This window comes from Chelonia mydas, chromosome 9, assembly GCF_015237465.2.
Source record: "Chelonia mydas isolate rCheMyd1 chromosome 9, rCheMyd1.pri.v2, whole genome shotgun sequence".
Classification (NCBI taxonomy): Eukaryota; Metazoa; Chordata; order Testudines; family Cheloniidae; genus Chelonia; species Chelonia mydas.
Genome location: NC_057855.1, coordinates 22,488,514 through 22,512,955, shown reverse-complemented (window position 1 = coordinate 22,512,955; position 24,442 = coordinate 22,488,514). Strand labels below are relative to the sequence as shown.

Genomic DNA, 24,442 nt, shown 5'->3' with positions numbered 1-24,442 from the left:
TGATCAGATTAATTTCTTCCTCTAAACCAGCTGCCTCAACCCTAATTTACTGGGTTGAAATTCTCTTCAGTCAATCATATCACAATTTTCATTTCTAGTGGGTTTTTATAAGGTGTTTTTTTTTTAATGGTTATTTGATTTTCATAAGCTTAGGAAAGCCAGTAAAATCGAATTTCCCTGAGGGCAGTATGATGTGCCTGACACGTAATCAATCATTTGATCACTACTTACTGATCTATGGTGATGTGAACCCTCCTTAACTTGATTCTGATTGTGCACTATTCACATGTATAGGGCTTCAGCGAGCTGTGGCTTAGACTAGTTTGCTGCAGATAACCATATTACATTTTGTCTTTGAACTGAATCTGTGTCACTCTGAATCTCAGCAGCTTGACAAACCGTTGATTAAAATGCCTTTAGTTCTATGCAATGGTACTTGTTTTAGACCAGCTACCTGCATTCATGTATTCAAAAAACTCTTGCTTTTAAAGTGAAGCACTGATGTGAAACTCATGCTATAGAAAGGGAGCTATTAGACGGAGGAGGAAACTCACAATCTTTGAAGTGTTAGAAACATAACTTTATTATCACTGCTCTTCCCAGTACAAGTGTTTATTTCTTTGTTTGAGAAAAATGTACATAAAAACTCTGTGTGTTGACTGCATCCTCCAGCCCTCATACCTAGCATGTTGTCTTCAACTACATTATTTAAGATAGTATCCACAGTGGGCAGTGAGCTGGCTATACGTGCAGAAGACACTGTGTCCCCGATGTTAAACAAATAATACTCTTCCTCCTCTCTAAGCCAGTCAGCAGGCTTTGTTTATAGGGCCTTTTGCCACTGGAGCCAGGGCTACTTGTCTCAATGGCATTTCAATACCATTGCCTCCAGGTGTGCCCGCTCCTCCTTTTGGCTGGCTTATAAGAAGCAGATAGTGCTAAAGGCCCCCATTTATATTTTTGGACTGCTGCCATGTTTGTCCTCATTTCTTCTGTCACCAGGGCTGGATAGAATGACAATTAATGAAAGTAAAGGCTTACCTCTACATTTTAACACAAGTTACTTGTGACTAAAACTCTTAAACCCTAAAGATTATAGGTAGTCAGAAATCCAACTTTTCTGAACTTCTTATAATTAAAGACTGCACATTTTAATGAAATTGTGTATGCAATGTATTTCAAACTTTGCAGGTTATTTACTCCTTCATGCAAAACATATGTGAATGGTGCACATGCATTATGAAGAGAGGATATGTTAACATTTTCTGGCACTCAATGATTGTGAAATTACAAACTAACTTTTAGTTCTTGGATCTATGCAACAGATATAGTGTGAATGATTTATGAGGCTTGATACAGAAATATTTTGAACAGCTTCCTATGTATTGGAATTTTTTATATTTAGAAGTATACTTTGTAGTATAACGCCCTCTCCCATCAAGAAATCTACTTAATTGGGACCCATCAAATCTACAAGTTTAATTTTAAAATCTTACTATGCATCCATTTGTCTCTAGACACAGCACAAAAGACCTGAATTTAAAACTTTTCACAGTGGAAAGCAACAATAATCTTCTATCAACCATACACCCCCAAAAGGAACGTATCAGAAGGGTTGAAAAAAAAATTTCCATAATTTAGACTGTCAGGAAAAGGATTGCCACCTCAGCCCCGCCAACCAAAAGAAAGAGAGAGAAAAAACATTATGGTGGTTCTGAGGGCTAACAACAGTGTCTGGCAGGCCTGATTTAAACCTAATGATGATAAATGGTGGTGATTGCTGCTTAAATAGAATGATAATTCCATTTAATTGGGATGCCTTCAAGTGACACACATGCTAGGCCAGGGCTGCCAAGCGGGGCACCCCTCAGCTGGAGATGGACAAGCAACAAGCCTCCATGAGATGATCCAGCAATGTCATCCTTATTGCAGCTCTGTGTGATCTCCCCCAAATCACAACTTTTACTGTTATAATAGATTCTGTTAATTTGAGATTGCCATTTTATTTAGGAGGAAAAGCCATCTGTAGTGGGTCTCTCCATTAGGCAGTTTCTATATTAAGGACCAAATTGAGCCATCCCAAGTAATTTTGGTTGACTACCATGGTTCTGATTCCAGCTATTGTAGGAAAATAAATGTACTTCAGAATTCTTCAAAAATCATACCCCTTTCAAAACCTCCAGTGCACAGCTAAGATCTTAGTGATGTAATCACTGGACTTCCGCTCATTTCTATCCTTTGCATTTACAGAACATTACATTGTATTTACAGCAGAACTTCCATAAGGACAATGCATGCTTCAACTTTTACAATGCATTTGCATTTTTCAAAGAAAAACCTTAAACTACTGAAATTATACACCTGCATAATTCAACTGGGCAGCAAGTGTTGCATATGGATTTCAAATGTATAGTAGGCATCCTCCTTTTCTGCCATTTAATATAACAGATTCAAACTTAATTCAAATATAATTCTTCAGTTACTCCCCAATAAATTTAGTACTGCTGCAAGTGTGCTAAAGTCCAGGATATCACTTCTGAGAATTTTGTGGACAAACTAAAACAAATTTTTGTTGTTAAACTTCATCTAATTTTGTACATTTATTTATTCTTTTAAATCTTTTTAAAAATCTTGTGCCTAAATCAGCACTCTGTTCACTGTTCTTACGCCAATGTGATTCTATTTACTTTATCCATGGTGGTGTGTTGTGCCTGTGCATGGTAGTAAGGTTGCAGCCTATATGTAAAACATTCTTTCTGTCTTTTAGCCACCTCCTTCTCCAAAGCTTACCTTGGACTTTATCATAACTTTGGTCAGGAGTCCTTGTGGGAGGATCCCAATCAAGCCCTTCCAGGTTACCTGTATAGACTCTCATTAACAGCACTGATACAGTACAACATACATGTCCTTGACACTTTGCTACCCTTCCTATTCTTGGGAGGTGGCTGCTATTTTTTTTTTGCCTTGTGAATCTTGCCAGGAATGTGGAAAACTCCATTAATCAGGTGTGGGGGGAGGAGGGGGGAAGGGAGGGAATCTCCTCCAAAAAAGGATGATCAGACTAGCTCTGACTATCACCAGTACTTTTCTACCTGCCTCAGATACCTTGCCCCACCAACATATGGTTTGATCCTGTTCTGACTGAAGTCCAGTGGCAAAACTCCCATTGATTTCAGTGGAGCAAGATTCAGCCCATACAACCGGTCAGGAAGGCCAGAGGGAACAATAGATCAAGCATGAGAGGCCTCCCACAATAAGGCCTCTGACTCTCCCTACTTTAATTATCTATGTAAGATTTGTTTCCTGGAAATTAAATCTCTTAATAAGAAACCACAGGTTTTGCAGAAGAGATTGCAGACACGTTCAAAGACTTCAATAATTATAAATTACAATCTTTTTAGCATTAATGTTTGTATTAATGAGTAACATTTGGGAATTATAGCCACAAACTCATTATAGCTCATTATACAATTAATAACTTTAATAGGATACAGAAGAGTTCATAACTGATTTGAATGCTAAAATAATGCAGGGGGTGAGATTGTCAAAGGATCCTAAGGGAGTTATGCACCCAGGTCACAGTGAAATTTGATAGGAATTCAGTGCCTAACTCGCTTGAGCTCATTTGAAAATCCCAGTCACTGTTAGAAACCATTTTTTTCTGGGTTTCGGCAGAAAAGTGGCACATTGGGGAGATGGCTTGAAGGCAGGATATGGGAGTAGGATGAGAGAGTGGGATTTTCTGCTAAGACTCTTCTCTTGTAAATCTATTTGCATTCTGATTAAGAATTGCTATTGCCAAACATGTAGATGTAATACTAGATTTTTTTTTTCTTATTAGTTGGATAGGAACTACCATTGAACATCTGACAGATTATTGTACTGCAAACATATTGATAATGCTTGAGCAATCTTCCAAATTGTAAAAAATATATTTAACAGCAAAATGCAAATTAAAATAAAGTATGGTAAAAAGGGCAGTTATCTTTAAAATAATGCATTGCATCTAAATAGTTCATTTCTCTTCACTGCAGAAACGGGTAGGTAAACCATTTCTTTCTATGCTTTGCGCCTGAAAATTCTGCATTTTCCCCTGAAGTAGGTGGTCTAATCTGTAAATATCAAAGCTACTTTGTTTACAACTGATTCTAACATGCAATTAAAAACTTGAGGCTTGATAATGCAACTTTTAGCAGCACAAGTGAACTTTATTCTTGGGAGCAGTCCATTTGAGTTCAGTAAGTAAAAACTACCTAGATAAATAAGATTAGAATGACCTTTAATTACCCTTCTGGAGGCTGGTCTCTAAGAGTAAATGTGCTCGTAGAGAAACTAAACCTATTATAAGTTTTTCTTTGAGAAAAATTTTAATACCAAACGCTCTCACAAAGCCTTCCTTTACATATGGTTGTGGTTGTGACCTGTTTTACTGATGACATCATTTAGTGTCATGTGGCTCTTTAAATGGTTTAGCCTGAAAGACACAATCTGCCAGAGCCAGGGAGAGCCTTCTCTCTCCTCTGATAATCCTCAATAGCCAATCAATGGCTGGTGTGAGACATATGTGTCCAGAGTTTTTCACAGCATTGTTGGGGTATCCTGGATTATTTGTATTTCACTTTAATTTGAAGCACTGGCATAGGAATGAAATAAATTTGCTTCTTTGGGCAGAAGCAGCTTCTTCTGTGCATAATTTTAAATTAGTTGTCTGGAATCTCATGTTCCACCTCAGCAGTTAAGTCTCTGCTCTTCAGTTTCTGGGGTGGCAAGTGACAAAACTCAGTCTATAGGCATTCCAGTCTCCACCTTTTTGGAAACACTCCAAGATTTCTGCTCTCCAGTCTCTAGGCCTTTTCAGACAACCTCTTGAGAACAGAAAGGTAACAGTAGCCTTTTTGATTTGTGTGTGTGATTCTTCAGACAAATTAATTCTACTGAATAGCAGCTTATGGATTTCTCTCAAATAAAATCAGAGTAAACAATTATTTACTCAAATGGGCAAGGCTTGCATTCTTCAGTACCATGGACAGCTCTGGACAGCCTACAATCATGTGGAAGTGTGGCCAGGACAAATATTCTTATAATGTACGTTTTAAAAATATTCCTGTTTAAATTTCCTAGGGTGTTTATATGCAGACGAGTTCAAAACAAAACGCCATACTTTCTGCAGCATCTGACATTAAGGATTTCTCTCAAACTCTGAAATAAGATACAGTGGGTTTAGTAATTATTTGTAAGAAGGAATATAAATGTTCACAAACCAGAATTTAACAATTTACTGCATTTTAATAGGATTGCGATCCCCAGTTAGTGACTTCATTACTGCCTAGAAATACTTAACTATTTTCTGCAATAGAATAATGCTTCATCTGACATTTGTGTTGACATAAAAATAACTCACTTTTTGGAATGGTCATTTCTTAGACATTATACATACAATAATGGAATTAGTGGAGAATAGCAAAAATAGAATCTAATGTTTATAGCTTTATAAGCAGATGAAAAGAGTTTCTGATTCATAGTAATTGTCAACTTTAATATCGTCAGTTCTTTGACTTTTGTTTATGTTGCAGGAAGTAACTAACATTTTTAGCAAAAATAACTAAAAATACAGCATCTGTTTTAAAGTAACATAAGATGCCTCTGTAAACATATGATTCCTAATTCTTTGTATAAAACTGTTCTGGGCAGTAAGAATGTGACTACTGTTACTTACTACAAAATATAGTAGCCAGTGTTTGATGATAGAACAAATAGAAACTAGGAGGAAAGTATTTTGAAAAAATAGCTTAATGGTCAGGTACAATGGTCCCACACAATGGAGGATACAGAGAATAGCACAGATATTTATGCAACTCTGAGTATTCATAATCAGAGTACTTATCAGACCAAATGTCCAATTTTGTAACGGCTGTCTTTTTGCACAGGTAAATCCATTACATTTACTTAGAAGTCACAAAATAATTTGCAAAGGTTTTTGTAGCAACTGGAAAAAAGTTAATTTGTAGAGCAGTTGAATAAAATGACAAGAAGTTTCCTTTTCCTCCCTAGAACTGTCTAATTTTTTTAAAATTTAAAACAGTTATGTGAATACAATTTTTCTTGCTAGATCCCACCACTCAGTTTGTGCGTTCAGTTTCCTTTACGACAGGTTTTATAATACTAAACATTTTGGATAAAATTCCGAGCTTAGTTGCCTATATACATTTACTAATTTATGTATAATGAATAATTTAAGAATAAAATGAGTATACTTTTCCATTAAAATGTGTCTGTGTGTAGCTGCATATCTTCATATATAAAGTCAACTATTCAGAACATTTACTTTACTCTGTAAAGACTTGTAGATGGAACAAAGCAAAAATAAAGTCAACAATGTTATTGTCTGCTGCTGCCTGAAAGTTTATTTAACTCTTTGGTAAAAGTTGACATCTCTTTCAAGTGTTGCTAGCTGTTTAATATTAGTTATAGTTAAACGTGTATTCATGTTGATGATGTATTTAAATGAGGTATATAACATTTGTCACCTACTGTTGTCTGAGATTGCACCTCGGCACTCAGCTGTGTGAAGGTTCAATTTAGGGTCTTCTAAAAAGTCCTGTGCAGCATCATGCATTTTCTGTGCTTAATTTGTATCACCTGTTGTATGTCACCCCTAGAGTTTAAAAATAATCATTTAATCTTCCTAACATCATGTATTCAGAAGCTGTCTGCATTAGCAATAATGATCTTTGCTTTGTGTGTTGCAAGTGCAGTACTACTTAGAAGTAGGAAGCAAGGTCTAGGGTGAACTCCTGTCTCCCATGAAGTCAAGAGCAAAACTCCTTAACTTCAATGGGACCAGGATTTCACTCCTGGAGTTTAAAGCAGACTGGGAGTTGAGAATCTCTCTTTAAAGGCTTAAGAAATCAAAGGTAATGCATTAGAATGAGGAATAGCTGCAATTATTTCAATTTTTATTGATTGTTTTGCTTTGACTTCTGGATGCACTGAATTTTTTTTCTTCTGCACCTTTCTCTAATCTCACTAGTAGGCACGTATAGCTCATTTCTGCTTACTCACACTTGCTCTGAGGAGCTTACGGTGAAAGTAGCAAGGACTGGTTTTTTTGTGGCAGTTTTTTCTGGTGTGCCTAGCATAATGGATACTGATCTGACTGGAGTCCTTAGGCAATACAAATAATAATAATAAAAAGAATCTCCATAGTCTTGAAAGGGATATTCCTTCACTCCATCAGAAACGCCCAACTAGATTTTCTTTTTTCCCCCCTTCTTTAAAGTGTGTATTTTCACATCCAAAGTGAAGACAGAAAGTTTGTAAACTTTTCACCAGCTGTGGTCTTAAGTACAAAATTTCTGGCACGTTGTCTGGAAGTTTTAAAAAAGCAACATCTTTCTTCTGCCTTCCTGCACACATACCTATTAAAAGAAACCTTCAGTGAATCAAAATAGTTGATTGAAGAAATGTCTTTATGGCTCACTGCACTCTACTTTTTTCCTCACACTGATGGAAAATCCTACACAAGACTAAAGCTTTTGTATGTCCTGGTCTAAAGCAATTTGAAATAAAGCATTTTCACTAGGAGTCTTCAAAAATGCAGGTGATACTGTATATTCCTATATAGAATTTTTGGTAGGTCCTGTACGCTGACTTCTTGATAGGTTGTCCCAGCATTGCAACTGGTGGTCTTCCCAAGCTGTAGTTACATAGTTCATATGAATTCTAATTCCCATCAGCTCCAGATGACATGGCCCCAAACTTTTTAAAAATATATCTTTTCAAGAGAAGGTGTCCAGTTACAGCAGTGAAGCTTCATATTCCCCGCCATTGACTTCCCATGTACAGTATTCTCTCAAAAGATGCCATAGGGGACTGTAGCAGAGCGATGACTCACTGGTGCAGCACCTCCTGCTGCTCATCTGGAAATTAGCCCTTTTACAGCATATGGAGCACCCTCTGCAGGCCAGTGTCTCACCTGCCACTGGCCCCATGTGCCTCCCAGCCCCCAGTCCCTTTACCTCAGGGTTCTGCCCCAGCAGTACCCCCACTCTCTGGGTCTCCCCTCCCAGGGGAACCCCCAACCCTCTAAAACCACCTTTCCTCAGTGGGTGCTGCCAGTCATCAGCTAGCCCCCTTTCTCTGGGGGCAGACTGCCATCTGTCATGGTCACTCATCATTGGCAAGGGGTTAGACCTGCTGCCTTTGCCTATCCCTGGGCTGCATCTCTGTAGCCCCAGTACCTTCTTTAGGCCTTTAGCAAGGCCACAGCCTGGGGAGTTGCCAGGTTGGAGCCCCCCAGCTCCTCTTGCCCTTCCCCAGCACTACTCTACCTCTGGTGCCCTGCTCCCAAGCAGCTAGGTCCTTCTCTCTCCACAGCTAGAGAGAGACTGCATGTTGCTCCTGGCCTCCAGCCCTCTTATCAGGGCCAGCTGGGCCCTGATTGAGCTGGCCACACCTGTGGTCAGCTACTCAGTCAACTTCCCCCAGCTGTTCTCACTCCTCTTATTTCGGGAGCAAAGTAACCACCCCGCTACAGGGACACTTTCATTAACAGCAGATTTACAAGTAAGCAAAAGCAGAACCCAGAGAATAATGTTAAAAAATTTGTTTTTCACAACTTTTTTGCACTGGTTGTTCAAGGCTGAAGGGGTAACATTTTTGCTCTCTTCTCTAACACTGACCCTCGCTATCTCAGTTTTATATGAGTGAATCATTGATTTGGACATTCTGTGTGTCATTGCTGTCTTCACTCTTTAGCCCACTGGCATAGGTAATTATTAGAATTATAGACTACCAAAAGATTGTATTATATTATGAATACTAATTAAATTATTTCATATGGTGATCTTAAAACATTACCTGTCTGGTGTTTATGCTATACTGAGTCACACACATTTGTAAGTATCTCAAAAATATTAATGGGAAGAATTGCTTTTTATATATTGTATGAATCAAACATTGCCAGAAAATTATCAGTATCTGTGCCAGAAAAGTCCTATAATTCACTGTTTTACTCTCAAAGCCCACATCTAAGGAGTTATTATATTACTGTTTATAACAGCATGAACAAGTATTCAGGGCTTCTGTCATAAATATAAAGGGAAGGGTAAACACCTTTAAATCCCTCCTGACCAGAGGAAAACCCTTTCACCTGTAAAGGGTTAAGAAGTTAAGACAACCTTGCTGGCACCTGACCAAAATGACCAATGAGGAGACAAGATACTTTCAAAGCTGGAGAGGGGGAGAAACAAAGGCTCTCTCTAGCTGTGTGATGCTTTTGCTGGGAACAGAAAGGAATGGAGTCTTAGAACTTAGTAGGTAATCTAGCTAGATATGCGTTAGATTCTGTTTGTTTAAATGGCTGAGAAAATAAGCTGTGCTGAATGGAATGGATATTCCTGTTTTTGTGTCTTTTTGTAACTTAAGGTTTTGCCTAGAGGGATTCTCTGTTTTGCATCTGATTACCCTGTAAGGTATTTGCCATCCTGATTTTACAGAGGTGATTCTTTTACTTCAATTAAAATTCTTCTTTTAAGAACCTGATTGCTTTTTCATTGTTCTTAAGATCCAAGGGTTTGGGTCTGTGTTCACCTATGCAAATTGGTGAGGATTTTTATCCAGCCTTCCCCAGGAAAGGGGGTGTAGGGTTTAGGAGGATTTTTTGGGGGGGGGGGGGACATTTCTAAATGGGCTCTTTCCCTGTTATATATTTGTTAGACACTTGATGGTGGCAGCAATAAAGTCCAGGGGCAAAAAGTAAAATAGTTTGTATCTTGGGGAAGTTTTAAACTAAGCTGGTAAAAATAAGCTTAGGGGGTTTTTCATGCAGGTCCCCACATCTGTACCCTAGAGTTCAGAGTGGGGAAGGAACCTTGACAGCTTCACAATACATAACCCAAGAAGCTTATAAACCTAATAACAGACATTGCATAAAAAGGAGGGATGTAGCAAGAGAGCAGGGCAGAGCTTGGAGGGAAGATCTGGAGTTAATACACTTAAGTGACTGAAAGTCTAATTTGTGTAACTACCAGCCATGTGCATTTATGCACGTGACGAGTACTGTTGATGTAACTTGGGTTCCTCACATGTAAAGTTAAGTATGTAGGTAAATGTTTGCAGGGTTCAGTCAGACTGTTTACATGTAGGAGCAGTGAGGAATCAGTGGATGTGGTGGGGTATCCAGTTAGTTAAGCAATAGTTATCTTAACCAATCTATTTTCTTTTTTACATGCAAAAAGGTTTTGTGTACAATTTTAGACATGTAATGACTGTGTGTGTGCGTGTGTGTGTTGTACTAATCGCTTCTCAGATGGCTTTTTAACACTGTAATGCAAAATTAGCATCTCAGTTCTTTTCTTTTTGTCTTGGTAGCAGGATATATCAGTATTATTTTCTTTGTATATATAGTAAATGTTGAATATTGATATAGTTAGTCAATTTAATGTATTTCAGCTGAAGCCAAGGTCAGTTTTTAGAAGTGATTTCAACTAAAGATAATATGACTACCAAGGCACTCTTAAAATATTGCTTTTGTGGGGAAATTGGGGTTGGAAAGAATGTAGCTTGAGGGGAAAAAAGTAAAAAAATAAAACCTTGTATCTATAAAGGATAGATGCCTCAAGTGTGATGCCAGCCTTTGTAACCTGTGACTGCCATAACACACATCATAGTTTTGTTGTGCGATATTTAGGAATGGTGGGCCTGATTTTTCAGTGGTGCTGAGCTTCAGCAGCTCTCTTTGACTTCACTTGAATGTGCGTCCTGTGAACCTCTGAAAATCAAGCCAAGTATTTCTTACATATCCTGTTATAAACTTGTATTATTATAATGTTGCAACGGATTATGTGGTATCTAGTTTCTCATAGTGTGAAAACCCTAAGGCTTTTTAATGCGTTCCATCTCTCCCACGTGACCAAGCCAGTTTCTTCAAAGAAAAACAATGACAGAAAACACTGTTTAGTTTATAACAGTTTGAGTAAAAGAGTTTAACATCTAAAGTTTCAAAGTGGGTATGTCTACACTGCGATAAAAGACCTGCAACATGACTGCATCTGGCCCAGGTCAGCTGAATCAGGCTCATGGGGCTCGGGCTGTGGAGCTATAAAATTGCAATATAGCTGTTTGGGCTTGGTCTGGAGCCCTGGCTCTAAGAACCTGAGAGAGAGGAAGGTCTCAGAGCCCAGGCTCCTGCCCAAGCCCAAATGTTTACATTGCAGTTTTTAGCACCACAACCTGAGCCCCACAAGTCTGAGTCTGCTGATCTAGGCCCTGAGACTCAATGCTGTGGGTTTTCTATCACAGTGTAGACATGCCCCTAGTTAGGGTTTGGCACAGTTTGTAGGATATTGTGTTCAAGTGCAGCCATAAGTGTTGTAGGGCCATAACCATGTATGCATGGTTCTGTTGCCTACAGCAGTGGCTCTCAACCAGAGGTCCGGGGGCTGCTGGGGGGCCGCGAGCAGGTTTCAGGGGGTCTGCCAAGCAGGGCCAGCATTAGACTTGCTGGGGCCCAGGGCAGAAAACCAAAGCCCTGAGAAATTGCCTTGCTTGCTACCTCTAATGCTGGCCCTTGCTTTTATCTGCAGAAAACGAGTTGTTGTGGCACAGGTGAGCCATGGAGTTCTTATGCTGGGAGGAGCCTCAAAAAGAAAAAGGTTGAGAACCCTGGCCTACAGTACAGTAAGAGCATGTCTACACTGCAGCTGAAAGTGATCCTCCCAGTCTGGATCCACAGACTTGTGTTAGTGGTACTGACATGTGGTACCGACAATGCCCAGAGCCAACCATTCAGTTGCAACAAAGGACTTGCCAGTCATGTGCTGATGAGCTGTTAGGGGGAATCCACTCTCCCAGAGACTTCTTGGAGAGAGCACATATTCAGTGGGGACTGCTTGAGCCCCATGTCACAGCAAGGATCTTTCCAGTAAGCTGGAAGTAAATATAAAAGAGGGAAAGTGACATCATCACTTGGCCTCTCTCCCTCCTCCTCCCACTCAACTCCTGGAAGAACATCTGGAGGACAAAGACTTTGAACTGGGGAAGGGTGGTCCCAGCCTGTGTATTGAGGATCTGTAATCTGATTTACCATCTGTCAGGGTGAGACACTGCTTGATTCAAATCCTGTTTAGTTTGTAGAACTTAGCAAATTTATTTTTATTTCTTAAGTAACCAACTTTGATCTGTACACTTGCTACTTATAATAACTTAAAATCTATCTTTCTGTGGTTCTCAAAGCCAGTCCACCGCTTGTTCCCTTGGCCCGCGCCACTTCCCGCAGCCCCCATTGGCCTGGAGCGGCCAACCGCGGCCAGTGGGAGCCGCAATCAGCCGAACCTGTGGATGCAGCAGGTAAACAAACCAGTCCGGCCCACCAGGGGCTTTCCCTGAACAAACGGCGGACCGGCTTTGAGAACCACTGGTGTACCCAACTATTTTTAGCTCACTAGCATGAGCTCCACCAGCAAAGGCCTATCGACTTGGGCTTGGCAGCTTGCCCCCAGATGCAATGGACGCTTTATGGGGCCCCTCTTCTCTTCAGTCAAAATAATTTTCTGGGATTAGTTTTTCCCCTTCCTCCACCCCACAGGCATCACAGTGTATGTCTACACTCCAATTAGACACCCCTGGCTGGTCTGTGCCAGCTGACTTGGGCTCATGGGGCTTGGGCTGCAGGACTGTTTAATTGCAGTGTAGACATTCCGGCTTGGCTGCAGTCCGAGCTCTGGGACCCTCCTACCTCACATGGTCCTCACACCTCTGCGTAAAGGGGATCCACTGCTAGTATTGGATTGTTGGAGCAACTCTGTTCTGGGCCTGCTCTGAGCTCCTGGTGTAGGAGGCATTTCATGGTCAGGCCAGAGATGAGAAGAAAAGGGGAGTATGGCCAGAATAGAATCCACTCCTGTTCTTCTCTGATAGAGTTGAGCAAATACTTGATTTTTTCAGTGTAATGGCCAAACATTTTTTATTTTGAACTTAATTTTTTTCATCTCACCAATACAAAAATTAAAAAAAATAGATTAGATTGAATGGATTGACATGTATGGAACAAAATGTTGATTTAGAATCAACTTCTTTGAATTTTGATTTTTTTCCCTTTTTTTGTTTTTTTATTCAGATGAAAGTATTGGCCAAATTTACCCTGAATTTGTGAATAGTTTGTTTTCCTGAAACTGAATTTTTTTTGGCAATTTTACTCTTCACTGAAATTTTTTTTGCCCAGCTTTATTCTCTGATTCCCATACTCCATTGTGGGCAAGGCAGCCCCCAGCTGCGCCAGAATAGAGAGGACAAAAGGTGATGTGAAGGAACTTTTGCTCCGTCCTTCCTGCCTCGTTCCAGCTCTGAGTGTAGAGATAGTATAACACAGAATCAGAGCCTAAATATTCAAAAAGCTGCAAAGACAAACCTCCATGTAACCTAGACAGTAAGAACTGGCTTCAAATTGGTAAGAAGGGAAAAGCTGAAACATGGGGTGGGCTGCTGTGCAGATTTTTTTCTGATAACCTGGTATCTGGTATGTCATATGTCCTCCCAAACTGTACAATTTAAATTTTCTTTTGTTTTTTCTCCCAAGACTTGGTGTCTTTTATGGTATTTTTCTAGTGGTGGGAGGAGAGAGGGTAATCTTTTACAAATTATTCACAGAAAAAATATCTTTTGGAATACTCTTTTTTTCTTTGTGGCAACTGTTGTTACCATTTCTTTTTTCTAGCTATTGGGTGTGGTGAAAGGGAGCACATAATAGATCACTGTCAGCTCCAGGTGATTTGAGACCAGATTTCAATTTGCCTGGGGTAATTAAGTCAATCAGCAGGAATTAATTATAATCTGGAATTACCAAAAAAAATCCACCCCAAAATCTGGTAAGGAAATAGGAAATGTAGTGGTGGTTAACATGACCAGCGAGATTTAAATTTATAAAATCTGTGTAGTTTTTAATATTTGGGAAAAGCTTATTAAAATACTTCTTCGTATAATATATATCCAAGGAAGGTTCAGTCTAATTATGCTAGTTACCATACCAACATTGAAATGTGGTTGCAACTTTTTGAAAATGTCTATTACAAAAGCACAGAGCATCTTTTCAAGTGCATTCAGTTCACATTTGTCCCCAAAAGAGAGCTATTTATTTCTGTTCTTAAGAAACATATTAGGATAGCATGGGATATTCTGGAAAAAAAATGTTTACGTGAACATACGCTAATCACTTTTAGCTTCTTCTCCTCTTGTTATGAATTTAAGCAACAAAATTGTTATTGCTATCCTGGTCTTCATGAGATTTTAAATCTATTTAAATAGATGCATTTTTTTGTGTCCAGTTGAGTGCTTACATTCAAACTTCTTAAGGTCAAAAAGTTCACTATTAAGAAGAATATTTTTTTTCTGGGGGAGCATGCTGAACAGTTCTTCCAAAGGAATACATTTCAGAAGAAAAAATATGTTAAGGTATTTTTATAAATTTTTTTCCTGAGTGTCGTAAATTGCTGTTATATACATTGGCAATATATAAAGCATTACAGTTATCCAGCTATAAAGAACATAGGGAGCTAAGGACAGGATGCATGGACATAAACTAGTGACATTTCTGAAAGTCATAAAAAACCACCCCCAAATTCCTCAATTTAGCAAACGTCCCATACTGTAATAGTCTATGGCTACTCCATAATTACAAGTTATCTTCATATCCGCTTCAAAGAGCAAAGTTTAGTTCCAAAACCAGACTTTTCTCAGACAAAGAAATGGGAGCTCCACTGACTTCTCTATTAGGATGGACCAATGATCAAGTCTGAAGTTCAGTACAGTAGATGGCAGAAGTACATATATACATACAAGATACTATGTTATGCTATTAGACATCTTCCTTTTCAACATTAGCTAGCAACCATCAAGGGAACTGGAATCTTTGTAGAAGTGGGGACCACAGCAAACGTGTTCCTTCCCTCTCTGCAGCTGGCTGCTCCAGCAGTGAGCCAACTGCTCTCTTCTGGTGCCACAGCAGCCCCTGGTGGGAGAAAGGTGCTTCCCTGGCAGACTCTATTATACTGCCGGGGGTAGGGTGGGGGTGGGAAGAATCTGCAGGGGACATGAATTCTGCGCTTATGTTTATTTAAAAAGGGGGGCATGGCCTCCTGGCCTCTCCGATTCCAGCGCCGGTGGTGACCACTGAAGTGTCTGTCTTACAGGTATTCACCAAATTTTTCCTTTTCTAAATGTATCTAATATTCTCTAGATGAAGAGTAATGTCAGCTGTTCGGTATGCTTCTCAGCCCTATATAGCCATACCATGTACATCAGGAAACACCAGAACTGTATCTGTATTTGGATATCTGTGTGCTTGTGTTCTTCAGAACCTTATGCATGTTTGAGGGATTACATTCTAATAATTTTTGTGGGGTTGTTTTTGTGTTTTCTTTCAGGTGTGCACTGAAGGGATAATGGAAGATATTGAGGCATTCAGTTGAAAGTCCTAATAATTGAACGTGTTCTAATTATTTTTTGAGTAATAGGAATTGTGACCTAGCAGGTAGTATGGTTATATGTAGCAAGTTTTCCAGGCACAAATGTCTTTTAGCAGTCAGTTGGACAGCAGCATTATTATCTCATTATTCTGTATTCCAGATAGAAGAAAACTTCAAATCAGGCGGTGAACCTACATTTCTTTGGCATCTTCCATTTTAGGAGGGAATTGGGGTCCTCAGGAATCATTTTCTTCCAGTGCCTGACAACCCTAGCTTTCATTTTCCCATTAGTCAGTGAAGAACAAGAAGGCAAATATACAGTAAAAATGTTCATACTTCTGGGTGGATTTTACACATTCCTATGGAGGAAAGTGTATTAAGTCTCTTGGGACTTGCATTTAAACACCAGAGAGCAATACCAGGTTAACTTACCACCTCAGCATGGGTGAGAGGACATTACATAAAGTATTCTGACAAATTACAATGGTATGTTACTAGTTAAGGACTTCTCGTCTCTGTGTCTGATCAGATATCAAGAGGAGGAAGTGTGGTACTACAACGGCATTGGTGGCAGTTTCAGCTAAGACATGCCTCATTTTTTCCCTCACTTCTCGCTGTCTCATGTTGCTTTTTCCTTTTGCTTTAATATCACTCTGGTACATCAGATTTCCAATAAAAGTTCCAGTCTTTTAAAGCTTGTAGCTCATGGCATGTCCCCGCATGTATAACATGTACTACATGCGTGGGTGAAAGTAAGGTAAAGGATTTACCGGTATGCCAGAGTCCTGAGCAGGAGGCGTGGCCTCAACCGGAAGAGGCGTGGCCTCAACTGGAAGAGGCGGGGCCTTTAAATACCCAGGCCCTTTACATCAAGATTTAAAGGCCCTGGAGCTACCAGCTGCAGAGGTGGCTGGTAGCCCAGGGCTCAGGGGCCATTTAAAGGGCCCAGCGCTCCAGCTGCCGCTACCACAGCAGAGCTCTGGGCCCTTTCAATCACTGCCGGAGCCCTGCTGCCGCTACCCCGGGGCTCCGGCAGCAGGGCTCAGGCGACGATTTAAAGGGCCTGGGACTCCCAGCAGTGGCCGGAGACCCAGGCCCTGTAAATCACCACTGGAGCTCTGCCACCGCTACCCTAGGGCTCCGGCAGCGGGGCTCGGGCTACAATTTAAAGGACCCAGGGCCCCTGCAGCGGCTGGAGCCCCGGGCCCTTTAAATCCCCACCAGAGCTCTGCTGCTGCTACGCCGGGGCTCCGGCAGCAGGGCTCTGGAAGTGATTTAAAGGGCACGAGGCTCTGGCCAGTGCAGGGAGCCCCGGGCCCTGTAAATCACCAGTCTGGGGAAGCTGGTCCAGTCCAGTCCAGCACAGCGTACCGACTTACTTTCACCTCTGACTACACAGCAACACTAAGAAATGGATGAATAGTCTTTTAATTTCAATTTCCAAAGTGCAGCAATAACTTCAGGCGCAAGGGTGAAGGTACACTATAAATATGAATAAAGAAATTGCCGGGGATGGGGGGGCCTCACTAGAGGGACAGCTTACCATGGTTTATCATAGTTATACATATCCATCCGATTCAATGGTCAATCACTGCAAGATTTGTCCATAATCTAAACACCAAAGGTCTTCTTACATGATAATGAGGAGTGCCCAGATGCGAGGGCTGTTAGGTTCCTAACTCTCTTAGGCCCCTTTGAAAATAACTCCAATTGAAATTTTAATGAGATTTAGGCATCAAAATTGTAGGTTGCTCTGGAAATCCGAGCCTAAGATGACTGCATTAGTTTATGGGCTGTATTGAAAGCTGATTGAAGCTAATGGAGAGACTCTCAAGGGGTTTTGGCTCAGGCCCTTAATGCCCATAGTAAATAATAATTTAATATATTTTACTACTGCAGTGTTGGGGTTTATGTATCGTAAAGTGTTCCAATGGCTGTATTTTAACCCTATGTATTCCAGCTTTTTTACAGTATTTCACCTTTTATTTTTTAAACCTATTGACTTCCTTTGTCTCATGCCTAGAATACTCATCTGATAGCTGCATCCTCCTGAGCATATAAATCTCTTCTTACTAATAGAACTAGAGTATCCTCAGTAGATATCTCTTATGTTAGAGATTATGGTGAGTGGACTTCCAGCTCTTTTGAAAACCATGCTGAGTGAATCTCAAATTATTGAAGGCTTAGCATGCACATGAAAACAGAGTATAGGTTCTAAGCAGAGCACACTGCATCAAGAGATTTGATTGACCTTATTGTCACTGTATATCTAAGGTACTGATTAAGTAGTAGAAAAAACAAATAATTTATGCAAATTCAAGGCTTCCACAGGCTTACATGGAACATGTGGATTGGTTTTTTCATGATTCCAACTCCATAGTTACAAGAACCCATAACACACTTGAACTATGCAGAATATTTAGCAATAGACTATAGTAAAGTGATGGATCATTCCTTGCTGAAAGAAAAATAGAAGAACTACTAATGACATAGTCCTCAGTTATTTTTTTTCCTTCATAGAATCATAGAAGTGTAGGACTGGAAGGGGCCTCACTAGGTCATCTAGTCCTGTCCCCTGCACTTAAGGCAGGACTACATAATAACTAAACCATTCCTGAGAGGTGTTTGTCGAACCTATTCCTAGAAACCTCCAATGATGGAGGTTTTTAGGAACATGTTAGATAATCTCCCTAGACAACTGTCAGCATATTTAAGTGCTGGAACAAATTAAGAAGCTTTTCCCAATGTCCAGCCTAACCCTCCCTTGCTGCAATTTAAGCCCATTGCTTCTTGTCCTATTCTCAGAAGTTAAGAACCATTTTTCTCCTTCCTTGTAACAACCTGTTATGTACTTGAAAAAGGTTGTCATGTCCCACTTCAGTCTTCTCTTCTCCAAACTAAACAAACCCATTTTTTTCAATCTTTCCTCATAGGTCATGTTTTCTAGACCTTCAGTCATTTTTGTTGCTCTCCTCTGAACTTTCTCCAGTTTGTCCAGATCTTTCTTGAAATGTGACACCAGAACTGGACAAAATACTCCATTTGAGGTCTTCTTAGTGCAGAGTAGAGTGGACAAAACATCAATGAATTTGTTAGTTAGAAACATGGCCTTGCCTCACCAAAGTTGGCACAGGGAAATATAAATTCTACTGAACTGGCTTTTTTAGAGCACCAGTAGTCCCCTTTGACTTCACTTCAGTGGTAGTTGTGAGTGCTCCACACCTCTGAAAATCAGAGCATTTTTTTCTGCACTGGATGCTTCTCTTGTATCATATGGGGTTGTTTTCCCCCCATGCTCCAGCATTGCCACCATGTAGGTTTTCCACTAGATGAGGTGAACTTTAATTTTTGACAGTCTTTAGTGGTGAAGGACATCCTATCCATACACCCTTTCCAGAAAATGCCACCAACATTTGAAGCTGTGCTGTCCCTGCCACACCTGCAGTATAGAGAAGGCTTCAGCAGCTTGGCAAAACAAGATGGTTTTGCCTCCCGTGGACCATGTGTTTCAGTTTCCTCTAGCGGAAACCAGGCATGAATATGACTTTTGTGTTAGAGGACTGTTGGCCCCTTACTAAAACTTAATGGGGGTTTGGTTGGCTAGCTCCCAGGACCAAAAGAAAGGGGAAGGGCTAATAGGAAATCCAGGCCATGAGACTGACAGTTCCCAAGGGCAATGGGGAGAGGCCAACACTCCAGGTCAGCCTGATTGACAGGGTGGACAGGCTAAGGAGGGAGTCAAGAGGCCAGGGGACTTGTCCTGCATGTGAGCTGGGGCTGCCTCGGCCAAAATAGTGCTGAGCTAAAGAGAGAGCAGGAGAGGGCTGTGCTGGGAGCAGAGCTGAAGCAACTAGACCCAGAGAAGCAGCCCAGGGAGCTGCACTGTAGGCAAAGCATCAGCAGCAGCACTGAGGCAGAGTGGAGCTGAAGCAGGAGCAGTCCAGAGCCAGATGTGGTAAGCAGCGGGGGAGAGTAAGGAGGGGCACACTAGGCAGAGGGCCCTGCACTGGGAGACCCCACCAGCTAAGAGAACTTGCAGGTCAGACTTGGAGGGGGATTGTAACTCTGACGGTGGGGGTGGGGGCAATGCTGGGAAGAAGGGTCCTACCACCCAGAGCCTGAAGGTGTGTGGCCACTGCCAGAGCAAGTGTCCGACCCGCAGCATCAGCCAGGGCCTGATAGGGAAGCATGAGATGTGTGAGAAACAGACTGTGAACTTCCCTTACATGCCAGAGATGGTGTTTGGAATGTCCCCGTGCCACAGGGTGGGGTTACATGTTTTCCTTTAACCTTTCCCATTTTTTCCTTATTTTTTAAAAATTGATTGCTGTTTAATAAATTGTATTTGCTTGAACTGTATGCAGTGATCAGGGTCAGGGAAGCATTCAGAGTGGAGGAGCACTCCAGAGTGGGAACACCCTCGCCCCTGTCCTAAGTGACCATGACAAGACTGGAGATTGAGTCCCCCAGAAATCCTGGGCCCAGCCTTGTTGGGGTTATGAGGACTCTGCCACACAGGAGAGTGGAAGGGGCGTCCTTGCAGTCAGGCAGACCTCTGGGTAAAGGGAGTGGGAGCAAGGACTCAGATCCTTTTGCTAGCCAATTCCACCAGGGTAGTGTGTAAGCCAGAAAAGTTCCCCACAATAGCAGGACCATTCCCCCGCTTACATTTGCAATATAGGGTATGTCTACATTTCAAGCTGGAGGTATAAATTCCAGCTTGAGGAGATATACCTGCACTAGCTCTGGTCAAGCTAGTGTGTTTAAAATAGTGTAGAAGTGGTAGGAAAAGCTAGCCAGCACAAGGTCTGAAATGCTAGATACATACTTGGGCTGCTGTGGCTACTTTTTATTTTTAGCCCATTAGCTCAATCCAAGCTAGCTCGATCCAATTTTCACTTCCTCCTCAAAGTGTAGTCATACCCATAGAAATGCCATCAGGATTATATTTGGTCAATGTGTATAAAGTGTGCTGGTGCTGGGTGTTCAAAATAATGAGGAAAGGAGTCTAGAAGAGAGGTTCCCAAACTGTGGTTCATGGATCACTCATTGTGTGAGGAGCACTTGCTGGCAGTCGATTGAAAGCTGGCTGGTCACACTGTACTGGTTCTTTCTCCCTGTTTTCAGATACTAACTTTCTTTAGAAGACAGTTTAAAATACATTAAAGAACTGATTCTCATACTCTTACATTGAATAGAACTTTATTCCATAGATTTTCCTCCCACTAACCTGAATGGGATTACTTGGGGAGTGAGATGCTAGTGAGCACAAGTCTCAGAATTTGGCCCTGAATACTTTACTTTCCTAAAACTACTGTTCCATATAAGCAACTGGTGTAGCTGTAGTTGTCACAGCAAGGTATGTAATTGCAAGTAGGAGAGGAGGTGGAGTACACACTACAAAACCAGTATGGGGATTTTCCTTATTCTCTAAAACATCCTTAGAGTAGTTAGTTTACTTGCTATGGTGTCTGATGTCATCCTATACAACTCATCTGAGAACCAATCTTGTCCTTCGGATTTTTGTGTTGGCATTGATTTCATTGCCTCTATGATCTTCTCTTCCTGCATATTGGCTTTCCAAAGGCCAGATCTACACTCAAAAAGGTTGGCCAGTATAGACTGGTAAAAAAGGACTTGTACCAGTATAGTTTATACCAGTTGCCCAAGTGAAATCAGATATGCCAATATAACTGCATTTAAACCAGGGCTTTTGCTGGTCTAGAAATATCACCAAAAATCACACCCCCCAACTGACTTTACTATAGAGGTAAAAGTTTCTAGGGTTATAACTGACCTTAGCCTGTCTACTATTTGAGTTAACCTTGGCATGTTAGCTTTGTTAATATATTCCGTAATTATCTCCATAGGCGCTTTATAGTTGGAGACATAACTATATGTATAAAACCTCCTGAGTTCTTGAATAATCTCTCTGGTGTTAAATTTTACTCCCTTGTTTGCAGTTTATTTTATTTCATGCATTTTTTAATTTTCTTTCTCTTTTCTTGATCTAGAGCCATGGAGCTTATTTGCTTTATTGCCACCCTCATAATAACTTTATTTCAGACAGCTGAGGCTTGTTCAGTTTTCTCTAGAAATACGGCATTTGGTTGCCCTCTGAGGAAGGAGAGTGTTTAATATACTTCTAGACCCAATTCTTTCAGGCAAAGTTTGCAGTTTTTCAATCTCCTTTGTTAATTTTGCCTTTTCTGCTTCCCTTTCGCCCCCCCCCCCCCCCCGAGATGATAAGCAAATTAATTTCCCTCTCTTTACTGCTTTAGATTAATTCCTGGCTAAGTTTTTTAAAATGGTTGACCTTTATCATTAGTACCAGAATTGAACTTAGTTTCTGTTTTGATAGCATCCAAAATAAGTGACTCCTTCATTAGAGAGTTAGTCAACCTCCAAGTCTTTTCTACAGAATCACTATTATAGATTTTAAATAGGGTTCCAACCATTTTGTGGTCCGTCCATAGGTGGGGTATGATGTTTCAATCTATAATATCTACTACCAAAGATGATGTGCTGTATAAATTTGCAGGGCGGGATAGGAGAAGGCACAATCTCTGTAAGAGGGGAGCTGATGCCTTCAAGGGCCATGAAGCCTAGAGTTTTTCATTGACTTTTTTGATCCTATACTTATGGCTTTTTAAATATTTATCATTAGAGGGTTTAATGAGATGTTGAGGTCTCTCCAATTATGATTTTAACTATTGAAAAATTTGTAAAATTAACAAAAATTGATAAACTATTCCTAACCATAATTAGGGGCATGGGTTGATCCCTTATCAATATAAATCTTCATTCTGCAACTGATCCAATTCCTTTTTTAATGAAGGGAAGGTTCTTTGATATTAAAATTGCTGCTGTTTTCTTTTTTTAATCTATAGGAGAAAAAAATCATTGCACACCCCAGGTGTGTGCTTGTTTATATTCTTGACTATTTTATATAATGAGTTTTCTGGATAAATACATCTGTCATTTCATTTGATAATCATTACTACTATTTTTTTTATTCTTCTTCTTGGATTGTTTAACCCATACACATTAATAGTGAACGTTTTAATGTTTGGTCTGACCATTTAATTTTTTCAGTGTTATCACTGTTACCTTTTGTCATTCCCTCTCTTAATCCTGTTACACCATCTTGTGCAAAGACTGAGTTCTGTTCTCCATCTTACAAGTCATTCAATATATTGAATTACATTTGCAGCTCAAATATGTGATGTGATATCTTCTCTATCAAAACATATAACAGTATTTAACATTGGATTCTTTTTCTTATTCTCAGTTCCCAATCTGACCCCCACCTTCTGTTATTGTCTGGTCCCCGCTATCTGTGGGAGCCTGGACTCTCCTTTCTTCCACTGAGGGTATGTTGGTTCCCTGGTGGAAAGGGGATCTACAATTTAAGAAAAATCAAGTCTTGTTGTTATTCTTGTGTTATATACAGCATTTATTGTTAAATGATCTTGAGTTCACTTAGGGTTAAATTTTTTGCAAGTGGCCTCTTCCAAGGAATATTGCAAAAAATCTAAAACCGTAGAATCAAGCTTAATTCACTAGATAAGAACTGGATTCTCTGATAATTATTACTTTACTTTACAAGAGAGAGGTAATTCTGTTTCATGGGGGATTTTGATATTTTGAAATTTGGTTTTGTTCTGATTTGGAATGAAAACCCAAAATTTTGAAATTCTCCATGAGAGAGAATGGATGCCAGGCTCTGGGATGGTCTGCCAGGTGGCCTGTCCTGTATCTGTGGAGCCTGATGAGTGGCCACAAGCTTGGGAGCCAGCTCTCTGAAGGCTTCTGGACTCTTGGCTGTGTCAGCCTGTCAAGTGGGCTGCTGAAGAGCAGGGCAAGCAAGCTGCCAGGAAACCAGGCAGGCTTATGATGGAACCCTGAATAGCAGGATGGGACCCCATTTGGGTTCCATTGGGGCTTTGTCAAAATCAAACAGTCTCTATAAAAAATTTAGATTTTGATTGAATTATTGTTCTTCAATGGAAAAACATTCCATCAGAGAATTTTCTGACAAGCTCAGCCTATTAATCATGATCAATGTTATTTTTTAAATCCGCTGACCCACAATATGAACTATACTTTATACCCATTAAGTGTATTATATCCGTATGAAGTTTCTTGAGTGCTGTATAGGCCAGTTTCCATTTAACTTGAATGTTACAAGCCTATAAAAATATAACATCTATTGATTAGAATAATGCCTTCACCCATACTCTAAACTATTTTTTCTGCTTTCAGGTTTGTTCTGTTGTCTTGAGTGATGCATCTTTTTGGATTGTTCTTTCTCTTTGGTCTCGTTGATTTGTCTATTCTCATATCCCATAACATTTGTTTCCCTTCCTTTAGATCTGAAATACATACGTCTGCCTTTCCACTTAAAAGACAGTCTAAATGGGAACTTCCATTTGAATTTTTATTATCTTACCTAAGAATTGTGTTTACCTGATGCAGTTCCCTTGGCTTTTTAAGGGTTGAGGTTACAAGGACCTGGTAAGTCTTTTATGGGTTGGTTGAGAATCATCAGTGGCTCAGATATGTCTTATTGCTCTCAATATTTTTCCCTTATGTTGGTAGTAAATGTACATGGATAATCACATCTCTCGATCAGGAGTCTACTGAGGACCTGGGGGGAAAGGGATCTATAGGGCCCCTCTCAGTACAAATGTTCAATTGCTCATTTATCCTTTTAACCATTAGTTTTGTTTTGTTTTTATTAATCTCACTAATTTCAAGTGTGATCTTAATATTGAGCTGGAGCTTTACTTTCATCTGTAGGGACAGCATTTTATAATTGTACTATAAAAATTGATGTAAACTTTGAATTAATTCTGCCAGCCACGCTTTTTGAATAACAGAAAGGAATGACCATCTGAGACTGGGATCTTGTTTCCTATATGCATTATAAACTTCCCTCTAATAATTTCTTTGGTTTAAGATTTAGTGAGTAAAAGACA

The 24,442-nt window shown here is 40.2% G+C and overlaps 1 protein-coding gene across 4 annotated transcripts in view; it reads left to right on the top strand.

The window, feature by feature from the left end:
• IQCJ (IQ motif containing J) overlaps positions 1-24,442 on the top strand; it is a 303,641-nt gene that overhangs the window by 42,713 nt on the left and 236,486 nt on the right. For 2 of the 4 annotated variants that reach the window (XM_043522395.1, XM_043522392.1), the window contains one exon: positions 1,518-3,065. The exons of the other annotated variants lie outside the window; for them this stretch is intronic. In XM_043522395.1, coding sequence (XP_043378330.1) covers positions 1,518-1,571 — 54 coding nt within the window. In that variant the 3' untranslated portion in view covers positions 1,572-3,065. Of the gene's footprint in view, positions 1-1,517; positions 3,066-24,442 lie in introns of those variants that run through there. 4 annotated transcript variants of the gene reach the window in all.